The sequence below is a fragment of the Tauraco erythrolophus genome, chromosome 2 (genome assembly GCF_009769465.1).
Source record: "Tauraco erythrolophus isolate bTauEry1 chromosome 2, bTauEry1.pri, whole genome shotgun sequence".
Lineage (NCBI taxonomy): Eukaryota > Metazoa > Chordata > Aves > Musophagiformes > Musophagidae > Tauraco > Tauraco erythrolophus.
In genome coordinates, this window is record NC_141466.1 from 96864505 (window position 1) to 96884173 (window position 19669).

Genomic DNA, 19669 nt, shown 5'->3' on the forward strand with positions numbered 1-19669 from the left:
TAGTTCTGCTGCTCTCTCCAATGCTGATCAGACCTCAGATGCAATATTGTCTAGTTCTGGACAGCATATTTGAAGAAAGATGAGGACCAAGTGAGTGGTGTCAAAAGCAAAGCAAGAAAGAATGAAGGTCTGCAAAGCATGCCCTGTTACACTGAAAAAGTTTAGATGGTTTTGGTCTGGAGAAAATGAGACTGAGGGAGATTCACAGCAGCAGTCTTCAAGTATGTTAGAAATTGATCCACAGAAGAATATTAAAGATATTAAAAAAAAAAAAAAACCCACAAACACTCTAAATGTAGTCAGAAACTTTTGTGTAAGGATTATGGGAGAGTTATGTGTAAGCTCTACCAGACGAGTCCACAGTGTAAACCACTGCTTGTGATTTTTATTGTGAATCCTTTTGATTAGATCGCTGTGAAGTACAAAAATACCATACACACAATAACATAGTAATTTTTTCAACACATTAAAATATTTTCTTTTCTTTGCCCCATTTGACCTATGAGACAGTACACCATAGTCGTCTTTTTAACTGAATACCAGTTCTGCTTTCACTAGTGTTGCTAGCCCATTGTCTTCCTGCAAAACAGGGACATGCCACAAATCATCTGAGATCCGCTACAGCTATTGAATGTTGTCTGGTTAAATCTTTGCAGAATGCTGGAGCTGTGAGGGCAGCCATAAAACCAAGGAAAAAAATGTGTTTATAGAAATTCTTCTAGAAAGAAGAAGTGAAGGCTGAGTATTATTACAGACAAAGGGACCTGGGAGGTTGAGGAGGAATCCTTCCCCTTAGACAACTCTGCCCAGGCATGGCTGTGTAAGCCATTGTGACTACCTGGACCTAATACCTGCCACCTGCCTTGTCTTAACTCATGCACCTTTTCTGCTAATGCAGGACAAAAAATAAAATCAGTTTTCCATGATGGACATTGGGGGCAGAAAGGATTCTATGGAGAAATCCTTTTGCTTATATTTTCCATTTCTCCTGCGCTTGTTGCTAAATCATAAATTTATCACAGCAGGAGCTTGCCGTGTTCGTAATTTTATATCATAGTGACTTACAGAGATGGAAAGAAAATCACATACATGCGGTGCCAATTTTCAACTAAAATCTCATCACTTTACCCAGGCATCTTTCTTTTTTGAAACTGGCTCAAGAGAGTTTCGCAGATTTTGGAAATTATGGGTACATTCTTCCACTGATGTCCTTTGACAAATGTATCTAAGAGTTCTGAGGTATAAGTAAACTTGGACTATGAGGCAGGGTGATGACGCAGTTGGCTGAGCCTCCTCGTTGTGAATTTGCTGCCTAGATCAGAGATGCAGCTTTAGCCAGTATTAGTAATCCTGATTGTCCTGTCTTTATTAGAACAACAATCTGAGTTTATCTCTAGTTCTCTCATTTTTTTCAGTAGCTTTGAATTTATTCAATGTTTGTATCTTGCTTTTATTATCTTTCATTAGGCTCATTTATTTATCTGGTCTCATATTTGTATTCCTTGAGTCTGGTGTTATACTTAAGAACAGTGAGGTGTTTCATTTCCACATGTTTAAAATTGGTTTTGAAGAGTTTATGATACATTTCTGTCTATATATATTAAAAAAAAAAAAAATCAGGTATGTTGCAGGCTGTAGCACTATCATTTTTTTTTTCCAGAAATGAATTTGAGATAATCTAAGTTGCAGATCTTGTCATGTCTGTGTCACAGTGGCATCATCAACTGGCAGCTTCTGGAGTTTAAGGAGGAAAATAATCTGTATGCTACCTTAAAAATGCGCTATCCTTTAATATGAACTTGGCCAAAACCAAAAGAGGTAAAGGCTAGAGCAGTAATGGGCTTTTTCTGGCTTGAAATTGTGGCTATTAACATTAATACTGCCAAACCAGCTAGGAGATATTGAAGGATATAGTTTCTCATTTAGAATTAAATCATCCCCTCTTTGGAGAAGAGGGGAAAAAAACCCCACCAAACTACAGAAGAGAAGAAAGGGAGAGGATTCGAGGAAATCCAAGAATCTAACCTTGCAGAGTTTCTGCCAAAAGCTTCCTTTGAGGAGAAGAGTTTGTGGTCTGTTTTCAATTTAAATCTACATGTATTATGCTCCCTCTTAAGGTCCCTAAACCTTAGGATGTGTGAGGACAGTACTGTCTCCTCAGGTACAACTACAGAGAAGGATGAAGATGATGCCACTGCCTTGAATCACCTCCTCATACACTGGTCAGTTTTCAGCTCAGAGGCATCATTAGCTTCCTAAATGTCTCCAGAAGAATGGAGGAAGTTAAAAGCTGTGGCCTGCTAGGCAAGGAGAAGAAAAGTAGTAGTGTCGTTACAGTTTTCATAAATCTGAGAAAGATGGAGAAAATCTTCCCATGTCAAAAGAATATGAAGCTGTCTTATTTCTGGCTCTCAGCAACTTTTTAAAAGAGGAATATCTATGAGAATTGCATTTGGTTTATAGCATTGCTGAATAATGACTTGAATATTTTTAGGGGCTAAGGCTTACGTCATGTTGTTTTCCAGACTTCTTACTACTGTTCAACTGCTGTTCCTATGTTGTTACTCCAAAACATACGTGCTAACATTTTCTGACCCAAAAGGGTTAAAATCTGAACTATGTTATAGAAATTATTTTAAAACTATGATTGCTTGTTATAAAAATTATGCCCAAATTTTGCTACAGCTCAGCATTCAACAGTGTACTACAGAATACTGTGAAAGAGAATTAAATCCTGGGTTAGTTTCATCTATACTGGCAAAGCCATTTATAAAAAAAAAATTTCTTTATTTTGTAGCTAAGCTGGAAAACTTGTATGGGTCCCCCAATACTAGTTTTGACAGTGTAGGCAGGACTGACTTTTGTGACTCAACTAACCATGTTTTTTTAATTAGATCACATCCTAAAGGAAAAATGTTACTAAAACATCTGAAAATATAAAATGGATTGGGCTTTTCTAGGAAAATATATATATAAAACTGTGCAAATAAAATACAAAGATGGCAGTATTGCTTGTGAAGCTGTGCTTAACAAAAGGAAAGCCTAGAAGTTCCAGCCTCAGCAGTTCACAAGCCACTTACGTCTTTTCGTTGGCAAAGGTGTATTAATGATTTTCGTAAGAAAAGTTTGGCATGCCAAAATCCAAGATGTCTTCTAAATCAACTAAAATCACAGCACTAGCATTTTAATTGAAATATTTTATTCCTGTGTCTGTCTGAACTGTGCTTTTTCTAACAGTTGTTTAAGGAGAATAAGGTGGGAGCATCTGTGCTACAGCTGCTGTTCAAATAGAGCAATGCCTTTACTGTAGACAAAACAGTTGGCACAATTGTTGTAATTTATTTGTTTATGAAGAGCCAGAAATAAGAAGGCTTTATATTCTTTTGAAGTGGGAAGATGTTTTTTCATTTTCTTTAGATTTAAAAAAAAATGTTTGTCCAGAGGGTATTTCATAAACTAGGTTAGACAACTATCCAACAATTTTTTCATTTCTGTGACATGAGGAAGAAGGAGATTCTTCTCTTTCTGTGCATCATTTCTTGAGATTAAGTTTGATATGGAAGTATTTATTAACAGTTTCCACAAAGATGCTGTGATATATTTACAAGAACTTGCTGAATTTATTAGTAAGTGTGCAGAGGACAAACTGTTTCCTTTTTAAATAGTTGCAAATGGAATCTGTTGTTTTCCCCTAATTTTCCTAATGAGTAGTTTTAATCTCTTTTTTTTTTTTGTCTTCAGCTGTTAGATGTGGAAACAAATACATCTGGTTTTAAATCAAATTCTGTAACAAGTTTTTCTTTTAATTAGCTTAACTTAAAATCAGTGTTTGCTCAGTCTTCGTTACGTTCAAGTTGTTAAAATTACTGTAAGGAAGCATATAAAAAAAGAGGATCTACCCATTTTTTATCTTTGAGCTCAGAACCAGTATTTTCAAGCATTGATACTTATTCACCCTTTTCTCTGAGCTATTTATTACTTAAACAAAGGCTGACAGCAAAGCTCAGTCTGTAATATGTAAATCCTTGTGGAAAATAGTGCCAAAAAACTGTGAAAAAATGGGTCCAGGCAGCTGCGTCACAAGGTTTGACCACTTCGTGCTGGGGTGCCAGGAGATTTGAGACAGATGTTTTCAGACATGCCGCATGCCTAAAACATTTCCAGGGGTCGAGCTACAAATAGTGACTTAATAAGTGCAGAAACAGGAAAAGTATGCAGGAGGACACAAGAGTTTATTCACCCCTAGGTGCACAGCCAGCCTCTTTACATTACATCTGCCTGTCAGGGTTGGCTATTTAAGCTGTCATGCCCTTGGTATTGCTCTTTGTCTGCCTGTGAATGAAGTGCAGCATTGTGATTACTAATCCCACTCCAGTGACTTGACTTTAAATGTGGTTTTGGAGCAGATCCCGGAGTTCTGTTTGCTAAGCTTCCTACTCCTGTTTCAGAGACACCACTGGAGATCTATGAGAGAGAGCACTGCAGACTGCCCTCCTCCTGTAGACCTGTCGCCTTTTTCTCCCCCCCGCCTTTTTTTTTTTTCCCAAAAACTTTTTGAAGGAAATCAATGGATACCAAAGTGATCTGTTTATTTTTCTTTTTTTCCTTGCCTCCGCTGACAGTGGGAAATCACACTGGTCGCATCAAGGTGGTCTTTACACCCAGCATCTGTAAAGTGACTTGCACCAAAGGCAACTGTCAGAACAACTGTGAGAAGGGAAATACCACCACCCTCATTAGCGAAAACGGTCATGCTGCTGACACTCTGACAGCCACTAACTTCCGAGTAGGTAAGTACCCTGAAACTGTATTTGTCCTTAGCTGTCCTTTCTTGACTAACAGAGGGAGGAGATGTTTTGTTATTAATACCAGTTGTGCATCTGTTACTCTTTGTTTGGAGGGCTGTGCTGAGTAGGAGCCATTGTATGTTAGACAAGCTTTCTGGTATCCTTCGGAAATGTTCCCAAATGTTCCTTTTGTGTCATAGAGAAAACACTCCCATATTTTTCATCTGAATTTTCAGCTGCAGGGCTGCAATATGCTAAGCTGAAGCTTTTGGTAAAATTCATCCCTCAGCGTTTGTGTTGGTAAATAAAAATATGTCAGATTCCACAAAAAGTTCTGTTTTATCTTCTTGCTTGTTGAATAGGTATCAAATGCACACTAAATCTAGCTAACACAGTGAGTCTGTCTTCAAAAAATTACTCAGGAGTTTCTTAAAACTCCAATCTTTTTTAAAAATACATCAGCTTAAAACTTCTTCTTACTGCTGAGAGTAAATCAGATTTCATATTTGTCATTTTTAGAAACTGAAATAATATTAAGTCCAGTTGAAGTTCTTGAAGCCAGTCATTGTTCTGTTAATATTTATTCTTTCTGCTTGCTCAGTGAGAGTATCAGCAGTATGCCAGTCTAAAATCCTGAAAGCCATCTAGGATAAGGATTAGCATATTAACGGTACGCTATATGGTATTGATAGGGATCTGTGTGCAAGTAGTAGTCTTGTAAGCTAAGAGAAATACAGATATATAGATATATACCTTAACACTTTTAAATTTGTTGTTCCATGTTATGATATCCTTAACTGCTCTTGGAAAGTATTTTGTTGTTGTCCTGAAAATATCATAGTATCGTTTTCTAAAAATACTTTTAAAATTAATTATTTTGCCAATTTGTACTCAAGGAATGCCAGATATGAACGTTGTAATTTTAGTCTCCGTCTAGTATAAACATAATGTCAGGCAGTGCTGAGGCTGGCCAATACTGCCCTTTTTAAAGTGCACTATATTTCAGACTCTGAGGGGGGGAAAAAATATTCCAAACTATTATTCTTTTCATCTGGACAGACAATACAAAGAGCAGTTCCCTCTCTTAGCATTCCTACTAGACTATCAGGCTGTGGGTGAAAGCTCTTGAAATTAATAACAGATTTCTTGATAATATGTACATTTGTAAAAATATGTATGTTTTGCACTAAGGATAATAAAAGTAGTATTTTAAAAGAGCAATACAGCACGTTTTGGGTTTGGTTAGAGTTGTTCTGAGGCATTAGAAAAGGATTTTGGAAAAAAAAAGGTAACTCAAATACTTTAAACTTGTGTTTACTGTTAATACAGTAATTTTTACTAATGTTTTGGCAAGAACCACATCCAAGTAAGGTTTTTGTTTAATTTTCTGACTACTGTGAAAAGGTAGAGTTGTTCTGCCCCTCTTTCATTTGACCTAATTTTTTGTTGAAATTATGAAATGCCGAGAATGGGCAGTCATGTAATTTGTCTGCTATGTAAATCTGTGCTGTAACACGACCTTCTCTCAAATACTTGAAAACTCGGAGAGTGGAAATTGACCTGTGAAGACGTGTTCCACACCTTCCTTCCTGGCCTCAGGCCATGCAGCTCATGATGCACCATGTACAATAGGCTGCTAGAAATATTCAACAAAAGCAGGCTGTAATAGTATTTGATGGAAAGATAAGGAAATGTTATGTATAAAAGGTATAAAAACAAGTTGCTACACATGCATAGGGATTTTTAACCTGCCTGTAGCTATCGGTCTTCCCTATTACCTTTAAAAGACCAAAAGCATTCACTGCAGCTCTAAGTATTGTAATTTTAAAAGGGGAGGAATAAGAAAGAGGTCTAAACTGTGACTTCAAGTCTCTCCATTTAAAAATAAAAATGCTGAGTGAACTTAACATCTTAATAGCCCGAGAGGAGAGATCCTATATCTGAAGATTGAGTTCTTTCAATGAGAGTAGATTTTTCAGGAGCTTTTGAATCAAGGTTTAAAATACATACTACTGAAATAATTTTTATATCTCTTCTCTAACTAGTGCCTCTCATTAGTTTAGCCTTGTCCTGATAGAGATGTCTCTTGATACATAAAGCAGAAGTGATTTGAGTCTTCTGAGATCATTTATTTTTGTTATATTTTTAACATCTGTATTATGTTTTACTTGTGCTTTTTGCTTTTAAGTCTCTGTTCTAAACTTGCTTACTTACTGTTTATCCAAAATGCATGGAAATTCTTACTCTGATCATTTGACATTTTTAAAAGTGCAACCGTGAAACAAAATGTTGTGTCAGAAAATATATACTTAAAGCAACAAAGAGCACTTTTTCAGTATTTTTTTTGAAGTATTTGTTCTTGCTACAACCAGAAAAGATAAGTTCACACGCCTTGTTTGGAAAACTAACTCCTATTACTAATAATAGATACTCACTATGAGTGAGGAAGTTAGGAAACTGCATTTCTGTAGCAGGAGCAGCATTCTAGTACACAAGATTGAATTTAGATTCTCTGATGACATATTGCAGCTAGCCATCACTTTGCTTTGTTCTTAACAGTCCATTATTTCTAATAATGAAAGAGAATAAAATTTTGTGTTTGTTTTAAACTTTGTGCTGAACTTTAAACATTTTTTGTTTTCAGAGAGAATAAGTTTCAGTGACTCTACTAAAAGTACTCGAGATTTTCCATGGGTTATTTCAGATTCTTAAAATTTTCTCAGTTTGTCATTTCAGCTGAAACTTGGTACCAGTGAGCCCAGGCAAGGAACAAATCCTGTTTCCTGAAAATTTTGTAAGATATGGATAAGCCATTTAAAACAAACAAACAAACAAACAAAAAAAAACCACAAAACACACACCCCAAAACAAAACAAACACACACAACAAGAAACAGACTGGGGACAATGTAGGTTTTCAGGTAGCTGAGATTTTGGCTGTTCTCATGAAGAGCTCTAGCATTTCAATTGAAGGTGATGAAAGCTTGATATTTAAAAGGAAGGATTTCCTTGGTTGTCAGTCTGCTTCAGTGAAACTTCGGGGGTTTTTGCAGTTTCATTTTGTGAATGGGCTATGCTGCACAGTTGAACTAACCAGCCTCCAGTATTTCATTGGCTTGGAGAATGAAAGCATTTGGTCTGAGTGGAAACTTCTGCTGAATAGATGATTCTCATTATTCTATTGGATTGATGCATGTGCAGTGTGTATGGTATTTCAGTCCTGAGATATCTACAGAGGCTTGTAAAACAGGGTCGATATATGTGCAAAGGAAAGGATGCATATAGAATAACATATGAGGTTTCGGTCTCATTCACCATTGAAGTTACTCAGTGGTATGTCCTGTTTCTCCTCAAAATTGTTCCACGTTCCAAAATACCTATTTTTGAAATGAATTTTCTCTCTGTAAGGAGTGGGAGGACAGCGACTGATTTGTAACTGTAAAATGAAGCAGTAAGGAATTAGGAAATGCCTGAATTAATGTTCTTCATGCCCCTTTAATTTTTTTCCCTATTGTGCATATGTATTTAATTATAGATTTACATTCTATTTTTTCCACAGGATCCCCGCCTCAGTCATTGCACAGGAATGACAGAACTTAGTAGAGGAAGGAGTTATTTAATATTTAGGTTTATATTCACTGTCCATTTTCAGCCCTGTGTCTCATTTAAACAGGTTCATTCAAACTGTTATAAATGAGGAGTTAAAAACAGTTGCATGCTATTCAGTGGAAGTGCAGATCTTTCTGTAGAAATTTTGTGCATGAGCACTTGGCAGTATCTGTGTCAAATAGGGAAATAGCAGCATTCTACAGATGGAAACCAAGGAGAGTTTAAGCATTTTTTCCCAAGACCATAGGAGATGATTGTGGCAGAGGTGGTGATAGAATTATTGCACTGCTACTCCCCTTTATGTCACTTTAATGCTCATCAGTATCTCTTCTTTTAACATTCCCTTTTAATTTTCTTCTGATCCTTTTTCATATAGCCTGCACAGTTGTCTTTCCTCCTGGCTTTGCTGTGCACAGCCATAGTTTACTTAGGCTGTTATTGAGAATGAAGAATGCTTTGCTGTGTGCTTTCCCTTGGAAGAAGGGCAGATTTTTAAGAACCCTTTATTTCTTATTTCATTTAATTTGAGTCAAAGCTAAAGTGTTTCTGCTACAGCTTGACTGATCTTTGTTAGGGAGTTGTTGTGAGATTGAGAATTGTTGAGATTGAGATTGAGATTGTTGTCAGATGTGTGTGGTGTGACCTGCAGTCTGTGTAAGACAATCTTCGTTGTGAGACTAGAAGAGAATAAGATGTTTATCCATTCTCCTTTCTTCTCATCTATAAAAGGTTCATTTGTCTCTGGTCCTATATTAACATGTTAGTAAAGATCTGTCAGACATCATTTGATGACATGGTGTCTGAAGTGAAAATGTATCTGGTTGTTCATGTTTTTGAAGGAGCAGATGCATTTATCTAATAATAAATTTCCAAACTTTCAGCAAGGATCACAGTGATCTGCATATCCTGTACCCTGTTGCAATAATGCTCAAATTGTATTGCCTATTGAATTTTGGCACTTTCCCTATTGGAATTTTGTATCAAAAATTTTTCCGGTTTTACTGTGTTGACTTTGTACAAATGTTTCTGGATAATTGAGGTTATCCAGAAGTTTCCAATTATGTATAGACAGAAACTTCCAAGAAGCAGTATAAACATTTTGCTGGAATTTTATTTGGTCTTCTGCGAAAAGTAATGAAAGAAAATTTGACCAATGTATTTTAAAACAATAGGTTATTCAAAAGGAATTTAGTAAAAAGACTCACTATGTAATTATTATTCTAACAGAATTTTCTATCTAGGAATGAGTCTAGAGAGCATAATTATTTAAAACTGTGAAAATGTAAAGCAGTTTATTTGCAAAAAGCTTATAGAATTTCTGATTTTTTTTCAGACATATATGATGATGAATTTCTATCAATGCTGTAGAAGTTAAGATTGCTTTTTATTCAGGTACTTTTGGTCTTATCACTGAATTGTGTTGGTTAAAAATGCCAATGACCTGTAAGCAAGCGAGTGCATTTTTATGTGTAGTTTGTGTATGACAGGAAATCCAAGAGCAATGAGTGGTGTTCCCTTGCTGCTCTTTGCTGTGTGATAAAGTTGTTGTTTCTTTGCTATGTGTAGTATGAATGTATAATACATACTACACATATCCTACTGCATTTGAGAGGTACTGTAAGACTATGACATTTGAGGAAGAATTTTCAATATCGTGTAGTATGAAAAGACATTTATTGTAAATAATATTGGAGGGCAAATTTAATGACATATAAAGGCATATAGAAGACCAACAGCTTTTAGAAGTATTTGTGTAGATTTGTCAGAATTTACCGACTCTTCTGCCAGCTTGGGAGGTGTACACTGTTCAGTTTTCTACCCCTTATATTTTATTCTTTGTTTTGTTGTACTGGGTTTAGTAAGAGTTGCTAGAACAGCAACATGTTAGAATAGATGCTTGCTTCTCTATTAGGAAGTGGTGTTTATTATTCAATGAATGGTGTCAGCCTGGGTAGATGACCCATCATATCTGATTTATGTAACTTGTGCCTCAGCAAAATGCTGTTCCTATGGCTTCAGCTGAGACTTAGCAGATGTACATGTAACTTCTCAAATGGAGGTTTTAAAATAATTGATAACAAATGTCATTCAGAGATTTTTGAATTCCTTTTAGTAACATAACTGAGGAGAATTTATTATTTAAAAAAACCCCACACTTTGGTTTTCAACTTGATTATGTTCCATCAGACATCTTAAGTGATGAGAAGCTTATTTCTGGGATAACTGCTTACTCAAGAACATCATATGATAATACATAGCCTGTTTTTAATACTGTATTCTCTGTGAGTAAGAGTGAAGTGTTACTTTGAAACATCCTTGGGTTTTGCACTTGAACTTCCCGTAGTATCATCCTTTTCCAAAGTAGTTATGATGTAAGAACATTGCTATTCCCTCAGTATTATCAGTTTAGTCCTTTTGCTGTCTCTATAGTGGCTACCTTGTAGCCTTATTTGGTAAAAGTTTTGTTTCTACTGTTCCTGCAGTAATTATCATTTCTGCCTTGTCAGGCTTTATTGTTTTATGCTCTTTTTGCTGCCAGATGAAATATTTTTTCTTTTAACAGACTCTGGCAGATACTTAAATTTCAGAGTTCTCAGACAACTTAGTTAAAAGATTAACTTTTTAAACTTTCTGCAACAGTAGTAAAGGAAGTTGGTCAGGCTGTCAGAGTGTCTCTCTCTCAGGAGAAAAAAATTAAAAGGATCAGAACATCAGAATTTATTCACTGCTTTAGCTGGTAATTTGAAATTTAATTTGTATAAATGATGATCATGCTTGAAATACTTATTTATGCAGCAGCATTGTAACAGCTGTAGCAAAATGAAGGCTAAGTATTTTTCCTCAGATGCCAGACTGAGTGGCTAAAATAGAAAGAAGGACAAATAACGGTGGAAATATTTTATTAATTGTTTACATCCTTTGACTTATAGATGTTGCTAGGGAAAAGGTAATTCCCAGCCTGGAGAGCCAATGCAAAACAATTTAGGAGGAACCACTTATCATGAGCATCAATTTAACAGATACTCCTTTTTTCCACTTTGTTCTATAGAGTAAATTTGAGCAGACAGGAGAATGAATTACTTTACTTACAATCCAGGTAGTGTAGTGTGGGCTTTCCTAATGTGAACCACTAGTGTTCTAAAATTCTACTCTGTAATGTAAATGTACCACTCTGTACTCTGAGCAGCACTCAGGGTTTTAATGCATTTTCAATTATTGGCCACCTATACTCAAATTACAAAGAAAAATTATATCTTAAGGATTTTTTTGGTGGTGGTGATATCCGCATCTGTTGAGAAGGAATGCTTTCTTTCCCCCATGTATTTATCAGTACTTGTCATCAACAAATTGTTCTGGTTTCTACCATACAGCTTACAGCATCTGTGAGCTCTCTCTTCATAATCTTAAAATAATTATTCAAATTTGACATATTTCCTTCTGATTCTAATGGAGGAATTAGATGCTAATTTAAAGAAAATACATTGCTCAGCCAGATGATTTTAATGAATTTGAACTTAGAGAAACCTGTTAGCAAGTTATTTCCACTCCCTTGCTCATCTTAAGGACTTCAGACCATCACTGTGAATCATAGAATCTAAGCTTGGAAAGTACCTCAAGGATCATCTGGTATAATCTTTGTTGGCAAAAGCATGGTCTAGGCAACATGGCCTAGCACCCTGTCCAGCTGAATTTTAGCAGTGTCCAGTGTTGGGGAATGCACCAGTTCCCTGGGGAGATTATTCCAATGGCTGATGGTGCTCATTGTGAAAAATTTTCCTCTTGTGTCCAATCAGAATCTCCCCAGAACTAACTTGTAACCATTGCCTCTCCTGTTTTCCATGTGAATGCTTCTAAAAAGGGTGTCTCCATCTTCTTTGTAGCCACCCTTTAAATACTGGAACATGGTGATGAGGTCTCCCCTAAGCTTTTTTTCTCAAGGCTGAACAAGCCTAGTTCTCTAAGTCTTTCCTCATATAGAGGACTTCCCAGTCTTTTGATCATCTTTGTGGCCCTTCTCTGGACACCCTCCAGTCTGCCCACATCTTTTTTGCATAGCAAAGACCAAAACTGAACACAGTATTCCAGGTGTGGCCTGGCAAGCACTGAGTAGAGGAGGATAATGACTTTTTTATCTCTACTGGTGATGCCCTTGTTGATGCAACCCAACATCCTGTTGGCTTTCTTTGCCGCAGCAGCAGCAAACTGTTCACTCATATTGAGCTTGTTGTCCACCAGGACCCTCAGATCCCTTTCCACAGAACTGCTTCCCAGCTAGGTAGATCCCAACCTGTGCTGTGCTCCTGGATTGTGTTTTCCTATGTGCAAGATCTTACCCTTGTCCTTGTTGAACTTCATATGGTTCTTGTTAGTCCACTCTTCCAGCTTATCCAGGTCTTCCTGTACGGTGGTGTCGTGGTTTTAGGCTGATCCAGCAACTAAAACTCACACAGTCTCTCCTTCTCCAATAAAGTAGAGAGGAGAGAAAAAAACCAAAAGGACTGAGGGTTGAGGCAAGAACAGAGGGAGCACCCACCAACCATGGTCCTGGGCAAAACAGGCAGCGCTTTTCTCAAAGCAAAACAGTTTATTAATGATTACTTAGAAGGACAAAGGGAAATAAAAACCGATTACTTGAGAGGACAGAAAGAAACAAAACCAGATCTTAAAACCGACACCTCCCCCCCCCCCACCTTCCTTTTCCTCCCGGCTCTACCTCCTCCCCCCAGCAGCACAGGGGGCAGGGACTGGGGGAGTGCAGGTCAGTTCATTCCGTGCTGTTACTGCTGCTTCTTTCTTAAAGGAGAAGGAGTCCTTACACCCTTTTCCCCTGCTCCAATGGATCCCCTACCCACGAGGAAAAATCCACAAATTTCTCCAACGTGAGTCCAGCCCACTGGAAACAATCCTTCCCCACAGATTGCTCCGGTGTGGGCTATACCACAGTCTCGGGTACTTAGGGAGCTGTAGCCACTCGCTCCGGCGTGGGTCGTCACGAAGACTCCAGATGCCTTTCTGCCTTGCCGTGCCCCCAACACGACCATCCTCGGGCTCAGGCATCTTCTCCCCACGGGCTGCGAGTGGGTCGCTGCTCCACCGAGGCCGTCCTGGTTGCAGGGGGGCAGCCTGCTATCTCACCATCAGCCGCAGGGGAAACTCGGCTCCGGCACACCTCCTCCCGCTCCATCCTCACTGACCTGCTGTCGATGCAGCTGTTTCTCTCAGATCTCAGTCCTCTCCAGGTGAACTCAGCCCAGTGGGCACCCTGGGAGTGGGGTGCCCCCGAGTTCCCCAGCTGGCTCCGCCGCCGCCATTCTCCGTGGGCGGCGCCGGCCCGACGCAGGCAGCTGCCCGGCCGGGAGCCAGGGAGCGGGGGCAGTGCCCTCCTCCCTTCTCTGCTCAATCCTGGGCGAAGCACCTTTTCCGGTCCCTTTGTCCCGACTTAAATAGGGCAATTCGCAGAGGCGCCCTATTGGCTCAACCCCGAGGGGGATGGCAGTCTGATCCGGTGGCCAGAACTAAGCCTAACCCGGATCCGAAACCGGGGAGGTCGCAGGGAGCAAAATCCTTCTCCTGCCACCAGAACCACCCCCCCCTCCACATCAAACCATGACAGGTGGCTCTCCCTTCTGAAGTGTCCCCTTTCCCACTCAGTTTGGTATCATCAGAAAACTTGATCAGGATACACTTGATCCCATCATCTAGATCACTTATGAAGATATTAAACAGCGTTGGGCTCAATATTGGGCTCTGGGGAACTCCACTTGTGACAGGTTTCCAGTTTGAAAAGGAGCTGTTTACTGTCACCCTCTGGGTGCAGCCTGTCAGCCAGTTCCCCACCCACCACACAGACCACTTGTCTAGACCGTGGTTGTCTTCTAGTTTCTCTAGGAAGAGGCTGTGGGAAACAGTATCAAAAGACTTGGAGAAATCCAGGTAGACGAAGTCCACCACTTGCCTCACATCAACCAAGCAGGTTACTTTGTTGTAGAAGGCGATCAGGTTTGTCAAACACAATTTGCCCTTGGTGAATCTGTACTGGATTTTTGCAGTCACGTGCTTCATTTGACTCGTGATAGTCCCAGGAGGATTCATTCCGTAACTTTCCCAGGGACTGAAGTAAGACTAACGGGTCTATAGTTTCCTGAATCCTCCTTTAAACCCTTTTTGTAAATGGGGTGACATTAGCCTTCCAGTCTTCAGGGACATCCCCTGATCTCCACCACTTCTCAAAGATTACGGAGAGCAGCCTTGCAATGACGTCAGCCAGCTCTCCTAACACCCCTGGGTGGATATTGTCAGGGCCCATTGATTTGTAGGGGTCAAGCTCCTGTAATAGTTCGCATACTGTGAAGCAAAAGTCCATCTACTCTCAAAGCGCTCAACAAATTGTATATTATAGAGAACACAGTTTTGGATGTGCAGTCATAGGAAAAACCACAAATGGAAATGATACAAAATCCACACCTGCAGCCATTCAAAAACACATGGAGTATGTTTCCCTCAAAGTTAAAGCAAAACAGAACATAAAGTTAAAATGCATAATGCTTTATTTTACTGTATATGGTTTTAATTTATAGGGATTAGTTTACATACATCTGACTTGAAGTACCGTAAAAAGAGAGCTAAGAGTGCATTTATTTGAATGATTACGTTGTTGCATATTCAAATAAACACACTGCCTTGTACAGCTATAGTTTTGTTATTGCTAAACCAAATGTCTTTGCACATACCTCACTGAAGATCAAGTATATGCCAACTTTGGCTTAAAAAAGAAATTTTGAATTATACAAGCATAGAAGAGTGAAAAATTTCTTTACCAGTTAAAATATGGCATTTATCGTGGATAAATTTCTTAGCAAATGGGTTTGTATTTAATGTGTCCTTGTGGACGTGAAACAATCAGAAAGAAGCAAGCAGCTATCACTGCTCTACTGATTGCAGTCTTTCCTCATTCAGCTTCTCTACAGTCTCTTCTGTTTTTTTTTATCCTGCTCCAGATAATTCCCCTGTCTTTGCACAGTGTAGCCTGGATATCCATTCCACCTACAATCAGTTCTTAGAGTTGAGTATCACTGTAACTGAGAGGCCTGTTTCGCAGCAGAGGCACAGAGATTTCTGGATCTTTCTTTTGGAACATGAACTATATCTTCATTATGCACATATTTAAATTCTTTGATTTTTCTATCTATCCATAAAAAATCTGAAGTGTTAAAAGGGAACTGTGAACTTTCAACCAGGGATTTACAAATGTGAATCAAGTTGACGTCTATGGGAATTGTAAACTCTTTTTACAAACCTCTTACAAAGTCTTGAGGGATGCCAGTCAATGAATAGATGGAAAATTGGGTATTTGCTGCTTGCACAGGAAGGGGGTTGAATTCTAAGAAACCTAGTCACTGAGCATATTTCTCACCTGTATTTTATTCACCAAATACTTTGTTAATTTGATTTGTTTGGTTGTATTTTTAGTTTTAATTTAAAGATGATAAGCTGAGCTACGAAGTCAAATTTTTATTTTTGATATTATTCAAGATACGTCATGTTTAGGGGAACTTTAAGCAGCTTTTCGTGTCATAATTTAGGAACATGAGTTCTCTGATTTCTCCCTGAGAGGGGACTACCTCTGCCCATAGATTGTATAGGGCAGCAGCCTCCAAACCTTTTTGATTGCACGTAGAATCATAGAATGGTTTGGGTTGGAAGGGACCTCAAAGATCATCTAGTTCCAACCCCCCTGCCATGGGCAGGGAAACCCTCCACTACCCCAGGTTGCCCAAAGCCTCATCCAACCTGGCCTTGAACACCTCCAGGGATGGGGCGTCTACAACTCTGGGCAACCTTTTCCACTGCCTTACCACCCTCAGAGTGAAAAATTTCTTCCTTGTATCTAATCGAAATCTGCCCTCTTTCAGTTTAAAGCCATTGCCCCTTGTCCTATCACTACACGCCCTTGTAAAAAGTCCCTCTCCAGCTTTCCTGTAGGCCCCCTTTAAGTACTGGAAGGCTGCAATAAGATCACCCTGGAGACTTCTCTTCTCCAGGCTGAACAGCCCCAACTCTCTCAGCCTGTCTTCACAGCAGAGGTGTTCCAGCCCTTGGATCGTCTTTGTGGCCCTCCGCTGGACCTGCTCCAGCAGCTCCATATCCTTCTTGTGCTGGGGACTCCAGAGCTGAACACAGTGTTCCAGGTGGGGTCTCACGAGAGCAGAGTAGAGGGGCAGAATCTCCTCCCTTGACCTGCTGGCCACACTTCTTTGGATGCAGCCCAGGATACAGTTGGCTTTCTGGGCTGCCAGTGCACAATGCCGGCTCATGTTGAGCTTCTCATCCACCAGCACTCCCAAGTCCTTTTCCTCAGGGCTGCTCTCAATCCATTCTCCGCCCAGCCTGTACTTGTGCTTGGGATTGCCCTTACCCACGTGCAGGACCTTGCACTCTGGATGGCATCTCCAGCGTGTCCACAACACCACACAGCTTGATGTCATCAGTATCAGTAAAAAATTTTTGAGCACGCACCCCCAATATATGTATGTTTATTTATAAATTATATATACATACTACTATATATATATCATATATATGTACATTATTAAACATATACAAAATACTTCTTTCCAGCATCCCAGTGGATTGTCTTGCACACCACCTGGGAACACCTTGCTTTGAAGACTGCTGGTATAGGGAACCAAAGGAGACCAGTCTCATAACATAAGCTGTAATACTGTCTTTCTGCAGTTAGTATATCCATCGTGTCTCTCTTACTTGTTGTTTGATTATGTTGAATTCAGCCTCTTATGTTAGATGCTGTATATGTAGGTGCTAGAACACCTTATTTCAATCTGATCAGAAGTTACATAGGTCCAAGAATGCCTTTCGTGACAAGGAGGGCAAAGGGATTTTTTTTTATGCTTGCACACGTTTCAGTGCAGAGGGTCAGGTACAACACTGTGGTGTGAAGCTTGTCAGTGGGGTTGTACACAGCTCAGGGGAGTTGGGTGCACGGTTTAATTGCTTGGAACTGGACGTGACCAGTCAGAGCACTGACTGTATTTTAGATTTACGCAGCTTGTGCAACAATTTATACAGCTATTATGTGTTGTTAAAAGAACCACAACGAGAAGTGTTGAAGTTGTGTGGTTTTTAATGAATTTCCAACTGTACATTCTCTGTAGAATAACCTTTATCCTTCCTACTCATTAGCACTGACTCTGTTCCTTTCCTCCTTCACAACTCCAGGATTTGAGTCTTTTGCTTTTCACTGGTCTCCTATGACCTAATTTATTACTCAAACTCTGAATAATATCCTTCCCAATATTCTCATATTGTGTCACCTCCTCAAGGTCAACTCCCTAGAAAACTTTCCAATTTCTTATGATGTAGCCAGTGCCAGAAAATCTTAGATAGCTTATGTTTTTCATGTTTTTTAACTAGTCCAGGAAGGTCTGGATTACGAGCTATTATTTGTATGTTAATGGATATCCACTTGAAAGAATCTCTTCCTATTTTATTCTTCTTGTAAACTTTTTCACACAAAAATGAGCACTGTGGTAATGTTACGGTAATCAGAGAGCAGTCTCCTGATGTTTGGAAATCATGGAAATTTTTGTAATGACTACAGTTTCTGTGGCTTCTCTTTTTCTATACTAAACGTTCTGTTATTGGAGGATGTCTTGTGGTATGGGATGCAGTGGATCAATGTTCATAGACCCTTTGGATCTAAGGTTGGGGGTTCATCCCACTCACGAAATCTTACTGCAGTGCCCGAGTCGGAAACCTAGTAGTTGGTGATGAGACATACCTTTATGGCAGGTTGGCCTATGGATGGCCTGGATGGCCTGAATGGCCTGCTGGGTGAGCCTCCCTTCACTGATGGAGTTGGGAAACCTCAGGTAACAACACTCCTAACTTAGATGGCTCAAGAAGGCATAAAAGGCTAAATGGGATGAATCTCAGTTTAAATATCTATTATTCAGTTGCCAGAAGTGTTAAGGATGCTGATGTTCCTGACCAGTGTCAGCTTTGCTGCTTATGTGTTCTTCAGAACCTTTGCATAACAGAGGCATGACCAATCGCTTGCATGTTTCTCAGGATATTTTGCCATTTTGTCTGATGGTAACCAAGTACTTTGTCTAAGAGCAGCTCTTTCCTCTGCCTTACACTACCAGGTGCTATTACTTTTTACTCCATGCAAAAGTCCAGTACATTTTCTGGAAACAGTCTAATAGGAGAAGGGTGTCTGAGCAGAGGATCAGTTCAGTGACTTTGCCAAATCGTAACAGTGCATGAGCAAGAACGGCTTAGTGTTGTTATGGTCAAGTTACTCATTAATCCTGTGGTTCTTAAAGGTGGGTAATGCTGCTCAGCTGACACCATAAAGGAAGAGTACATCATGCCTGTTAGTGAGCCAGAATCCTCCTGTCAGTCATTTCTCAACTACCGTAATTTTTGCTATACCCTTTTTACGTTGAGCTTTAGGCCGTTTTCCATGACAGAGCATGGCTTTTCTTTTTTCTGATAGTATTTGAATATTGTAATACTGGTTTTCAGCCATCCCATTCTTTCCACACATGAACACTATAATAGTTTTTTTCGCAGCTGTTGATCAGATGGTGCTCATTTCAGTCACCTACACACAGGCCTATGATTGCGTTTGACGTGTCTGAGAATAGCTGGCTTATCACATGAGCTTGGAAGGATACAGGTCCTATAAGACTCCTGTGCTCTTTGAACCCACATTGAGGCCTGGGGGAAACACCTGGGGATATATCAGATGTCTCTTCATTGACTTTGTGTACACATCTTCAAGTCACCAACATCCAACTTTTCTTCCTGAGATGTTTTAAAGTACTGAGTTTAAAACTGAGGAAGACATATGAGTAGCACAGTGAAATTATCTTGTGCATGTTCATTCTGGATTTCTTGCTGATCATGATGCTCACTCGACAGATGTATTTGTCTCTAAAATGTACTGCAGTCTTGTCCTTTATGATATGAAGCTGCTTTCCGGTGTTCACTATCTGGTTCTGCCATAGTTGACAATGTAGCCACCATTGAAGAATGACAGATGTGCCACTATTGATATGCGTTTATAGTGAGAAACTGAGACATAGCAGGACAAGTATGTAGACAGAGACAGCTTAAATGTCAGCATCTACATATGAGGTGCATGTTGAAACTTAGGTTACAGGCGATAAAGGTTTAGAAATCTGTTCAGCTCACTCTAATACAGACACAGGGAGCTAAGGCAATACCTACTTGACTCTGGTTTTCCTT

General features: G+C 39.3%; 1 protein-coding gene across 2 annotated transcripts in view; it reads left to right on the forward strand.

Moving 5' to 3' along the window:
- LTBP1 (latent transforming growth factor beta binding protein 1) overlaps positions 1–19669 on the forward strand; it is a 204689-nt gene that overhangs the window by 60524 nt on the left and 124496 nt on the right. For both annotated transcript variants that reach the window (XM_086628160.1, XM_086628169.1), the window contains exon 5: positions 4623–4790. In XM_086628160.1, the coding sequence (XP_086484286.1) occupies positions 4623–4790 (168 nt within the window). The remainder of the gene's footprint in view (positions 1–4622; positions 4791–19669) is intronic.